Source organism: Ursus americanus, chromosome 23, assembly GCF_024610735.1.
Source record: "Ursus americanus isolate L20-20 chromosome 23, mUrsAme1.1.p, whole genome shotgun sequence".
NCBI lineage: Eukaryota > Metazoa > Chordata > Mammalia > Carnivora > Ursidae > Ursus > Ursus americanus.
The window spans coordinates 1041316-1052123 of NC_142149.1; the positions used below are offsets into that span (position 1 = coordinate 1041316).

At 66.0% G+C, this 10808-nt stretch overlaps 2 protein-coding genes across 6 annotated transcripts; one reads left to right on the plus strand and one right to left on the minus strand.

The window, feature by feature from the left end:
* Positions 1 to 123: 123 nt before the first annotated feature.
* Positions 124 to 5490, minus strand: GPS1 (G protein pathway suppressor 1). Of its 5 annotated transcripts, XM_045774939.2 has the most exons (15): positions 5355 to 5490; positions 4960 to 5044; positions 4376 to 4468; positions 3677 to 3858; positions 2989 to 3153; positions 2771 to 2906; positions 2590 to 2667; positions 2375 to 2435; positions 1844 to 1929; positions 1507 to 1601; positions 1271 to 1376; positions 1105 to 1185; positions 881 to 1018; positions 658 to 792; positions 124 to 569 (listed from the first exon to the last, which is right to left on the minus strand). In XM_045774939.2, the coding sequence occupies exons 3-15, from the start codon at positions 4451 to 4453 to the stop codon at positions 495 to 497; spliced, it is 1416 nt and encodes a 471-aa protein (XP_045630895.2). In that variant the 5' UTR covers positions 4454 to 4468; positions 4960 to 5044; positions 5355 to 5490; the 3' UTR covers positions 124 to 494. The 5 variants fall into 5 exon arrangements, with proteins under 5 accessions (XP_045630895.2, XP_045630894.2, XP_045630893.2 ...); XM_045774938.2 differs by lacking the exon at positions 4960 to 5044 and having other exon boundaries at positions 2375 to 2432; positions 5355 to 5462; XM_045774937.2 differs by lacking the exon at positions 4960 to 5044 and having other exon boundaries at positions 5355 to 5462.
* On the plus strand, positions 5482 to 9570 carry RFNG (RFNG O-fucosylpeptide 3-beta-N-acetylglucosaminyltransferase). Its single transcript, XM_045774943.2, has 8 exons — positions 5482 to 5827; positions 6351 to 6399; positions 6977 to 7079; positions 7207 to 7360; positions 7586 to 7674; positions 7767 to 7932; positions 8431 to 8516; positions 8604 to 9570. Exons 1-8 carry the CDS (start codon positions 5540 to 5542, stop codon positions 8683 to 8685), a joined length of 1017 nt encoding a protein of 338 aa, XP_045630899.1. The 5' UTR covers positions 5482 to 5539; the 3' UTR covers positions 8686 to 9570.
* Positions 9571 to 10808: the final 1238 nt, after the last annotated feature.

Here is a 10808-nt window from a genome sequence, read left to right on the forward strand (position 1 = left end):
CGCGCTGGCCTCAGTCCCCTCCCCACTGCACCGGCTGCATGAGGGGTGGGGAGCCCCAAAGCCTGACCTCATGGAGATGAGCCTCAGAAGCCCTCTTAGCAGGAAGAAACAGCACGAGGGGAGTGTTCTCAGGCTGCCTTTTAATGGTCTGAGATCGAACTTGTCTGCAACCCCAAGTGACACAGGAACAGGAAAGTTGGGAGGCAGTGCCGCTGGGGTGCGTGGGGGGGAGGGGGGGCTGGGCGCCGCACATGTGAGCCCTGCGGTCTCTCCTTCCAGGAAGGGCCTTGAGCAACAGCCCACTTCGCCAGGGCCCCCCCCACGGGGCACAACAGGGTGGAGGGGTCACGAGAAGCTGGACGTGGACACCCCGGCGGGGGGCCCTTCACGGGGGCAGGGGTAACCTCCAGAAGTGCCTCACGAGCCACGGGAGCCTGCGTGTCCAAGTCCGAGGGTGGGGGCACGCAGACCATCCCGGAGGCCGACAGACGCCCTCACATGTTGGTGCTCATTCGGGACTGGCTGTTGGCCGGCGTCAGCTCCCCCTGGCTCCCTTCTCGGGGAGGGGACTGGGGTGGAGATGGGGCTGCTCAGCCCAGGGGACGCGCGTGTGCCCACCTCGCTGCCTCTCCGCGCCAGGGCCGCCCCCGCCCTCACCTTGACGTGAATCTGGTTACGCAGCACGGCCGCCCGCAGGATCATCGCCTTGGCGCGTCTCTGGAACTCCTTCCCCATCAGCAGCGACTTCTCAAAGGTGGTGCTGCGTTGATCCACATCCCTGGCGTACAGGATCTGCGGCGGGAGGGACGGGGCTCAGCGGTGCTCACCGGGTCTCAGGGGCCCCCTCCCGCACCCACGGCCTCGACCCCAGTCCAGGCACCTTGCTGTGGGAGTCGATGCGGGCGTTGATGAGCCCCTCGAGGATGAGCTGCGTCAGCTCATCCTCCAGGGCCGCCACGGTGGTGTTGAAGGCCGCGGCCATCTTGTGCATGTCGGCCGACACGTAGGGGCTGAAGTACTGCAGGGCAGAGGGCGCGTCAGCCTCCCGCGACTCCCAGACCCATCCGTAGCGCCCCGCCTTGGCCTTCGTGCCCCCACATCTACCTGGATGAGGGCGCGGTTGCGGATCTGGGTGTACAGGGTCCTGACGTGGGGGGCCAGGTACATGTCCAAGAGCAGGTTGTCCTGGTGAGGAGACCCAGTCAGGCACCGCCACCTGCCGCCCTCTGCCTGGTCCCCCCTCCCCATCCAGAGCAGGCAGGTCCCTCACCTTCATCTCATCCAGCATCTTGAGGCACGAGGCGTACTTGGACTCATAGAATTTGAAGATGATGTCGCGAACCTGTGGCTCCAGCTCCAAGAACAACTTGAAGGAGCTGCAGGTGCACACCCCTCAGAGCCGGCCCCGCACCTGCCACCTGGCCTGCAGGCCGGGGAGGTGCAGGGCCAGAGAAAGGGCCCCCGGAGAGGGACGGTCTGCGGGGCTATCACCCCACTCTCACCCACCTGCTGGAGATGACGTTGCGCTGCAGCTCCTGGCGGTCGAAAGTGGCCAAGGCACACAGGCCACCATAGACGGCCACATTGCTGGGAGATAGCAGCTGAAGGGCCAGAAGAGAGTTAGGTCCAGACATCAGGGTCGCTGACAGTCGAGACAGAATCCGAGGAGGAAGCCCAGACACAAGGCTGGGTCACCCCTGCTCCGCCCACCACCCAGCCAAAGAATACATAGGACTCCATGGGCGGGGGGATACCCCTCAATAAACAACCCAACCCACAAACCCTCCCCCTGCTTCCCGCGTCCCAGCAAGGGCTCGTCCCCAGACACCCTCCTGTCCCTCACCTCGGGGAAATCACAGTGATCGAATGAAGCCAGCAAGAAGCACTTGGCAGCCTGCTTATACTTGCGCGCGGCCAACTCGGCTAGGCCTAGGGAGGTGGGGGGTTGGCAGAATGAAGCCTGGTGCCCAGAGGAAGCTGCCAGAGCCACCCTCACCTCTCCCAGCCCAGCTGCTGCTCAGTGTCAGGGACAAGGATTCTGGTCAAGATGTAACCACGCCCGAGAGCACTGACTGGGGCACTCTCCTTGAGTCAAGGGCCCAGGGAAGCCGTGCACAGCGGCTGTCACTCCTGCAAAGGGCTCCCAGGCCCACCTGTTAGCAATGCCTCAGCTCCTGACCACTGGCCACAGGCTGGCTTCCCCGCCCAAGACCGGAGCCTGGCAGGCACCCCCGGGGCCGTGGGTGCAGAGCTCAGACATTTCCTCAGATGTGACAAGGCCCACCACTCTGGCTGTGAGGACCTAACATCCGGCACACGAGGCCACCCCAGTGCCGGGGTCAGCCGTGGCGTCCTCCCGCCCCGAGGCCCTCACCTGCAGCACACTTGAGCTTGGTGAGGATCGCCTGGGTCTGGCTGTCCCGCTCCCCACGCTGCTGCAGGGGAAAGGGGGACACATGAGCCACCAGCCTCCACACCCTGGTCCTTTCCCGGGCCCTGCCGCCGCCCGAGAGGGGCAAGGGCCGACTGGGGAGGACGAGGCCCACTGGGGCCGCAGCAGTCCTGGGACGGGGTCTGAGGCGGCGTTACCTCGGCAATCTCCGGCGTGGACTCAGCCTTGCTGACGTAGCTCAGCACGTGAGACCAATTCTGCAAGTAGACGCTGACCTGGTGGGCGGGCGGGGGACTCAGCCTGGGCGCCCCCTCCTGGCGCCGGGGAGTGCTGCTCTGCAGCCCCTCCTGATGCCCACCCGACAGAGGCAGGGCCCACCTTGATGACGTTGAGGCACATGTTGATGACGTGCTTGGCGCTGGTGCAATAGTCCCGGGCCCGGGAGTAACACTTCAGGGCATTGCTCAGGTCCCCACAGTCCAGATAGTGGTCACCCAGGTCATCGTGGCCGCGCCTGTGGGCCCAGGCGTGAGCAGACCTGGGCCCAGGGCCACGTGGGCCTCGACACCCGCCTCCCAGCCTCCCGGGAGCAGCACCTGATACTCTCCTTGATGGAGTTGCCCTTGTAGTTCTTTAGGTCCGTGTCCAGCTTCTCCAGCTTCAGCAAGGCCTTCTTCCGCGTGGCCTCCACCCAGGCCGTGTCAAGGGGTGGCGGCTCCACGCCGCTCTCTGGGATGGTGTCCGGAGCATTCTGCAGCTCCCTGAGGGAGTACTTGGCCATCAGGGGCCAAGGTGCAGGAGGATGGGTGCCTCCCGGGAGCCCCTGCCCAGCCCCAGCCGAGTGAGCACCCAGCCAGCACAGGAACACAGGGGCCCATGGCCTGGCGGGGATGCCCAACAGGAAAAGGGTCGTGCGTGCAGCCATGCCAAGAGGAGAGAAGCAAAGTGCTGTCTTCACAAGTTCTGCTTGATGTCAGAATAACTACGTGTCACGTGCACACAGAAAAAAGCCAGGACAACGTAAAGAGAGCCACAGAGTGGGGAGTGAGAACCTAGCCCGTTTTGCCATTTATTGCCCTTCCTGGCTTTTCAACAAGGAAGGCCAGATCACCACGTCGAGGCAGTGATGCTATTAAGTGCCCACATGGGGACGGTGTCAAGACTCACAGGGGCACATGAAGGGCCCCCACCTGGGCTAGACCCAAGGGGGACATACCACGCCCAGCCCCTGGTGTCTGCCCCCACCAAGGGCCCTGCGTCCTCTTGCCAAGCCCCCGGTCTCACCTGGTGGCGTCCGAGAGCTTGCGGTGGATCTCTTCATACATGTCCACATTGAAGGTCCTCTGCACAAAGGAGAGGGCCATCTTCAGGGCCTCCACCCGCAGCGGGGGGCAGTGGTCAGCAATGAACTGCAGTCGTTCGATGCGCATTAGCCCGCTGTAGCTGGCCGCATACTGCTCCAGATCCTGAAGTGGGGGTGGGGGAGTGGATGGAGACTGTGCAAGGCAGGACCCCAGATCAAGCCCTGGCAAGTGAGTCAAGAGCAGGACCCAAACGCTGACCCTTCTGCAGTGTCCGAGAGGCCCTATGCCGATGACAAGAACAACTGGGTATTCGGGCACCAGACAGATCGTGATCCAGCGCTGGCAAAGGCCGCTTGGGGTGGGCCAGTGCAGGGGCCTCCAGGGCAGAGCTCTGCCCCGGGGGGCTGAGGGAGTGAATGGCCACTGGGCCCCAAGAAAGACCCGTCCTCAGTCTGAGAAAAGCTGCACATGGGGCTCTCGCATGTGGGAGAGAAGTGGGGTGCACGGTTTCCGGCTGGGCTACCACCCCTTATAACAAGTGGGTAACTGAACAGCCTAAAGGTTTCCAAATCAGAGAAAAACATGGCCTGCGTGGGGAGTCTGGCCTAGCCCCCGCTCCAGGACTGACGCCCCAAAGGCACCTGCTGCCTGCCCCAGGACCGCCCGGTGGGCTCCTTACCAGGGTGGGGTTCTCCACCACGTAGTTGACATCGGGTGCGTTCTGCGGGTCTTCCTGGGGGTCCACATCGATCTGCATGGGCTCCACAGCCCCCTGCAACACAGGCAGCCACCTTGGCACTCGAACCGGACTGCCCAGGAAGGGCGAGAAACCCTCACCGTGCCCTGAGTCGGGCTCTGCCCGCGGTGCCACGTCCCCGGCGGGATCCTGTCCGGGAGCGCCTGCGTCCCTGCCCCTCCCCGCTCCGGCCCGCGTCCAACGCCGCCCCTCGCAAGCCCAGCGGCTGCTGAGCCGACAGCCCTGGCGCCATCTCCACCGCCGGCCTCTGGAGCGAAGAGCAGGCAGCGGGGGCCCCCTGCCCAGGGACCCCCGACAGGCCCTTCACGCCCCCAGCCACCGTCCTGACGCAGCTTCCTCCGAGCCGCAAGCAGCGCCCGGCAGGGGGCCGGCAGGGCCCGGGCGGCGGCGGGAAGGAGTCTCCTGGGGCGCCCGTCCTGCGCTGGCTGGCCCGGCCCGGCGGGCGGGGGTGCGCCCCCCTCCCGCGCTCGCTCGCTCGCTCCTGGGCCCCCTGTCCTGGAAGGTACCTCATAAAGCAGCGTACAGGCCGACAGGCTGGCGCTCAGGCTGAAGTCCCCGGCCGTGCCCGGCAGGAAGAGGTCTGACCTACTGCTGTGAGGGGTGCAGTACAGATCTGTCACTGACGAGGAGGCCGAGCTGGGGGCCGGGCTATCCCTCATTCTGTCCTGACTCTCTGCACCCCCCGACCCTGACACACAGCTGGCCTGCTGCTGAAGGGAGAAAGAGCGTTAGCGCCGGGCCGGGCCTGCCGGGCCGACGGCGGGGACCCTGCGCGAGGCCGCCGGGCCGTGGGGACGGGAGGCCGCGCGGGGGCCCGGCTCCGGCCCGGCGGCGGCGGGGGTGGGGGGTGGGAGTAGGGGTCGTGGAGGGCGCGGAGGGGCCGCCGGCCACGGCTCGTTACCTGCAAGTTAAACACCTGAACCGGCAGCGGCATCTTCGCCCACCCCGCCGCGGAGCGCCGTCCACTTCCGGGGCAGCGCCGTCCACTTCCGGGGCAGCGCTTCCGGGTCGCGGTGGGCGGGGCGGCTCTTAAAGGGGCCGCAGCGCGGCCTGGGCCCGGGCGGTGCCCGCGGGTCCCGCGGCCGCATGAGCCGCGCGCGGGGGGCGCTGTGCCGGGCCTGCCTCGCGCTGGCCGCGGCCCTGGCCGCGCTGCTGCTGCTGCCACTGCCGCTGCCCCGTGTGCCGGCCCCAGCCCAGGCCCCGGCCCCGGCTCCGACTCCAGGCCCCGGCCGGCGGGCGTCCCCTGCCCGACCCGCCACCGCCCCCCGCCTGCGACCGGACGACGTCTTCATCGCTGTCAAGACCACTCAGAAGAACCACGGTCCACGCCTGGGGCTGCTACTGAGCACCTGGATCTCCCGGGCCCGCCAACAGGTGGGCCTCGCCCCAGGATCCCCGATGTCAACACCCCTGCCCCAGGACCCCAGCCCCGGGGCCCCCATCCCCCGGGGCCCCCAGCCAGGATCCCGACGCCGGACCACAACTGTCCGCGACCCCTGGCAGCCCTGTCCCGCAAGGGCTGCCCCGGGGACCCCATCCCCGGGACCCCCTACCCACTGCTGTGTCCTCAGAGTGATAGGCAGACCCCCGTTCTGAGTCTCTGGGGACCCAGGCCTAGTCCCCCTCCTACCTGGGTGGGTTCTCTCAGCTGACACTGGACCAAGACCCCGCAGACACCCCATGAGAGCAGGCCTGGCCCCAACTGCACCAGGAGACGCCAGGGACAGTAGCGGGCGCCACCCTCCTCTCTCCCCCATCCCAACCCCAAGCGTCCAGGACCGTCCTGGGTACCCTCTTCTCATCCCAAAGCTCCAGCCCTGAAGCCCAGGCTCACCCGCTGGCATCTCTGCGGCTCCGTCCTGGTCCACCTGGGGTCTCACAGGTTGTCTCTCCCCAGACGTTCATCTTCACGGATGGGGATGACCCTGAGCTTCAACTCCAGGGAGGTGAGCACCCTCCCCAGCCCAGCGTGCACCAGGCCCCCTCGCTTATCCTCTGGTGCAGTGACACCCATCTCCCTGCTACGTAGAGTCCAGCGGTTAAGTCACTTGTCTGGGGTCACACAGCTGGTAGAGAACAGAGCCAGGGTGCCCACCTGCCACCAGCCCAGCATCAGGGCCCCACCCTGCCAGCCAGGTTCTGCCTCCCACAGCCTCTGGCGGGCTTCCCAGGGCCTCCGACTGGAGCCACGGTCCCTGAAGACACTCCAACAGAGTCATTCCTTCCCGGCAGCCCCACTTCAGGCATGTGTCCTCAACCCCGGGGGGGCTTTGCCCTCACGGGATTCCCAATGGCTGTCACCTGTCCGGGCCTTGTGGATCAGCAACAAGGTCAGCAAGTGAGGCCAGGCCAGGGCTGCGCGGTTGGAGCCAGACTGGGGGCTTTGAGCAGGGCGAGATGGCAAGGCCCACTGGACAGCCACGTTTTGCCCTGATCTCCGTGGGGTGGGCTGGCGGCGGGCCTCATCTTACTCTGGCCCTCATACTTGCCTCGTTTCTCCATCCCCCTCCCCCGCCCCGGCAGGCAGCCATGTAATCAATACCAACTGTTCCGCTGTGCACACCCGCCAGGCACTGTGCTGCAAGATGTCGGTGGAGTACGACAAGTTCATCGAGTCGGGCCGCAAGTATGTGATGGCCACGGCCCGGTGCCCCCGGGAGAGCCCAGGGCTGGGGCCCACACACCTGGGCCAGGGGGTGGAGGCCTCCACCCGCACCGGCCCCTCGCTCGTGAGCGCTCCCCACCTCCCCCAGGTGGTTCTGCCATGTGGATGATGACAACTATGTGAACCCCAAAGGCCTGCTCCGGCTGCTCTCCACCTTCTCGCCCAGCCAGGATGTCTACCTGGGGCGGCCCAGCCTGGACCACCCCATCGAGGCCGCCGAGAGGGTCCAGGGAGGAGGCACTGTGAGTGCGGGGCCGGGGAGTGGCGGCTGAGAGAGTGGAGACCCCGGTGGAGAAGGGCAGGGGGGGGCAGGTGTCTGACCCACCCCCGGGGCTGGGGGCACTTCAGGGGGAGCTGTGGGAGGAGCTGGGGGACCAGGTCGCAGAAGCCCACCCTCTTGCGGGGCACTCCCGCCATTTGTGTGGGGAGCTGCTGAGGGGCCCGCCTGGCATCTTTCTCCTCTTCAGGTGACCACTGTCAAGTTCTGGTTTGCTACGGGCGGGGCCGGGTTCTGCCTGAGCAGAGGCCTCGCTCTGAAGATGAGCCCCTGGGCCAGGTGAGGGGGTGCTGGCTGCCCGGGCTGGGAGGCCCGGGGTAGTGGGGCTGAGGATGGAGGAGGCCCTGACCCGCTTCCCCGACCCCCACCAGCCTGGGCAGCTTCATGAGCACAGCCGAGCGGGTGCGGCTGCCGGATGACTGCACCGTGGGCTACATCGTGGAGGGGCTGCTGGGTGCTCGCCTGCTGCCCAGCTCGCTCTTCCATTCCCACCTGGAGAACCTGCAGAGGCTGCCGCCTGACGCTGTGCCACAGCAGGTGCGGCCCCTGGGCGCGGAGCCCCCGGGCGCTCCCCGCGCACTCGCCCCTGGGGTCCCGCCCCTGACCCGCCCCTGACCGGCCCCCCAGGGATCTCAGGCTGGACCATCAGGGCTCAGGGAGGAATTCCCAGCCCCGCAGCTGCAGACCCTGTGCTCGGCCTGCTGGGACCCAGAGGCCTGGGTCTGGGGGCTCATTTGTAAGGGGCAGCGGCTGTGGGCAGTGCGGTCCCAGACCAGGACGCAGAGAGGAACAGGAGGCTTGGACAGGGGTGCCCCCGCATGCGCACCAGCCGCCGTCCTGAGGTGTCTTCTGTGTCGGCTGCACCTCTCAGCCCTTCCATGCTGTTCCCGAGTCTGCCCTTAGGGGTGGTCCTACCCTGGGGGGCCCAGGAAGCGGGAGGCACAGCAGCCTCTCCTGGCTTGACTTCAGAAGCCAGCGGAGGGTGTGGGGTGGAGCTGGTCCTGGGAGAGTGACCTGCCCCCTTCCCTCTCCCAGGTCACCTTGAGTTACGGGGGTCCAGAAAACCCACATAATGTCGTGAATGTGATGGGAGGCTTCAGTCTGCAGCAGGACCCCACACGGTGAGTGCGCAGTGCGGAGGGGCTCTGGCACCAGCCCCCCAAAACACCTCCACCCCAGCAGGCCTGACCGCCACGTCTCCTTCCCAGGTTCAAGTCTGTCCACTGCCTTCTGTACCCAGATACGGATTGGTGTCCTGTGCACAAGCAGAGTGACCTCGTTTCTCGGTGACCCTGGACTCCCAACCCAGGGAGGAGGAGCGTGGCTGACCCCTCCTGGCCTCGGCTCTCTCAGGTGGCCGCAGCCACGTCCAGGGAGATGTGGGTGCCCTGCAGGCCTCCCCCAGAGCCCCTGGAGGGCCAGGTGACCAGGCTCTCTGGGAGAGCTGCCTGCCCCACCCAGGGGTCCAGGCTGTGCAGTGTGCAGGCTGCCCCAGAAGGCGGGAGGGGGAGATGCTGCTGCCCCCCTAGCCCAGCCCAAGGTGTGCTCCCACGGGAAAGGTGGCCACCCTAGGATCTGAGGGCCTGGGAGGAGGCTGGCATCTGGCTCCCAGGGCTCTATCCTGCCCTCCTTACCCTGCTGGAGAGGGGGTTCCAGACAGACTGGGCCCCCTGAGTGGGCTCCAGGCCAGGGTCACAGACAGGATCCGTCAGCTGGCCATCGGTGAGCACAGAGGCTTCACCTGCAGGCCTGGGGCGGGGGAGCCACCCTGTCCTCACCGGGCTTGGTGCCTGGCCAGAGCATCGAGGTCTCTGAGGGAGCTGCAGTAAGGACTCAGGCCTCTGGCCAGTGGGCTGGGGCACAGCTTATCCCTAGCTGGGGCATCTCCATCCGGAGGCCTTGTCATCAGGGGCCCCTTGGTCAAGGTCTTCTTATTTCTGCACTCTGACCCACCATTTTGTACTTTTCCTCCCCTGGCTCCCCCGCCCCAAGTCCAAAAAGCAGCAGGGCCCTTTTGTTTGGGGCTCCCTCTGCAGTGTGGCATCCCCATCCCAGCCGCTGACCCACCTTAACTGTGCCTTTCCGTGGAGGAGAGAGTGGAACGAGGGGAGTCAGCTCTTTCGCTCTGGTCCCTTGCTGTGCCATTGCCATAAGTGAATAAAGGCTCAATGGTTACTCTGTTTGGCTCATTGGCTTAATGGACCAGCACAGCACCTGGCAGCTCCGCTCCTGGCGGGGCCTCCAGCCGCTGCTCCAGGGGGGCTCCATCCCAGGCAAATCTGCACCCCTTACAGCCCTGCCAGCCAAGCCTTAAGCTGCCATGGGACTCTTCTGTGTGAGCCCAAGCAAACGGCGAGGGGCCGGGAGAGGGGTCCTGCAGGGAATGATGAACACGCACAAACCTGTCCCAGGAGGGTAGTCTTCCCGTTATGCTTGCTTTCTCAGCACACTGTGGAACTAGTGTGTGTGTGTATTGCCGGGGGGGGGGGGGTGTACACACACAGACATGCACAGGTGTGCACGTATGTAAACAGCAGTGCACATGGGCGCATGTGGGTGTGCGTGTACGTGAGCGTGCATGAGTGTACGTGTGCGCGTGGCTGTACGTGTGTGGACGTGTGCGCGTGGCTGTACGTGTGCGTGAATACGCGTGCGCGTGGCCGTACGTGAGTGAGCACTGCTGTGGAGGCGTGTGCCGATGTGCGTATAGGGCAGGCAGGCAACACGCCCACAAGCAGCTTGGAGTCAGCGTGGCCTGGTTTCTGTGTGTGATTTGATGGTGCACGGCCAGGAGAAAAACACACCCGAAGGCCTCAGCCCGCTGCGGTCCCCAAGCCGCCGCGGGTGGGCGCGGCTGTCTCGATGCTCCATCGAGGCAGACGGGGGTTCCCTTAGCCCTCCTTCCCGAGCCTCCGTAGCGCCCCTCGCCTCGCCCGCGCCGAGGTGTCCTGGGAGGGGGGCCGTGGAAGGGGACGTGCTGCCCCCACCGAGGGAGCGTGTGCAGAGCAGTTGCCGCGTGGGTTACGACCGAGGACCCGGGAGCGGGTTTCTGGCTCTTCTCAGGGCCACGTGTCTCCCAGAAGAGGAGGGAGAGCCCGCCCACCCCACCCCTGTTCTGTCTACAGCGGACTTCCCAGCAGTTATGACACAGTCACTCTGTAAGCCATTCCCCAGGGTTGGATTTGCCGTGGGTTTGTGAGCCCGTCCTGTTCCGTCTCTCCGTCTCGGGTCGGGGTCTCCGTTCACGTCCACTTACCCAGGCCTTGAGGCTCTTCTTGTAAGCGACTGGCCACAGCACAGCCATTTTGTGTTGTTGCACGCGGGTTATGAAGTTTTCCAATGAGCAATTTTCCACTTTGCTTCACACGTCTGTCCCCAGGCACGCAGTCCCACTGCTCAGGCCTTTTGCGGAG

Coding starts and splice junctions, on each gene's coding strand:
- RFNG (XM_045774943.2), top strand. CDS start 5,540: ATGAGCCGCGCGCGGGGGGCGCTGTGCCGGGCCTGCCTCGCGCTGGCC. Junction 5,828..6,350: donor TCTCCCGGGCCCGCCAACAG/GTGGGCCTCGCC, acceptor GTCTCTCCCCAG/ACGTTCATCTTCACGGATGG. Junction 7,080..7,206: donor TTCATCGAGTCGGGCCGCAA/GTATGTGATGGC, acceptor CACCTCCCCCAG/GTGGTTCTGCCATGTGGATG.
- GPS1 (XM_045774935.2), bottom strand. CDS start 5,112: ATGAGGGATAGCCCGGCCCCCAGCTCGGCCTCCTCGTCAGTGACAGAT. Junction 2,436..2,589: donor CCACGCCGGAGATTGCCGAG/GTAACGCCGCCT, acceptor TTTCCCCTGCAG/CAGCGTGGGGAGCGGGACAG. Junction 793..880: donor GCATCGACTCCCACAGCAAG/GTGCCTGGACTG, acceptor CTCCCGCCGCAG/ATCCTGTACGCCAGGGATGT.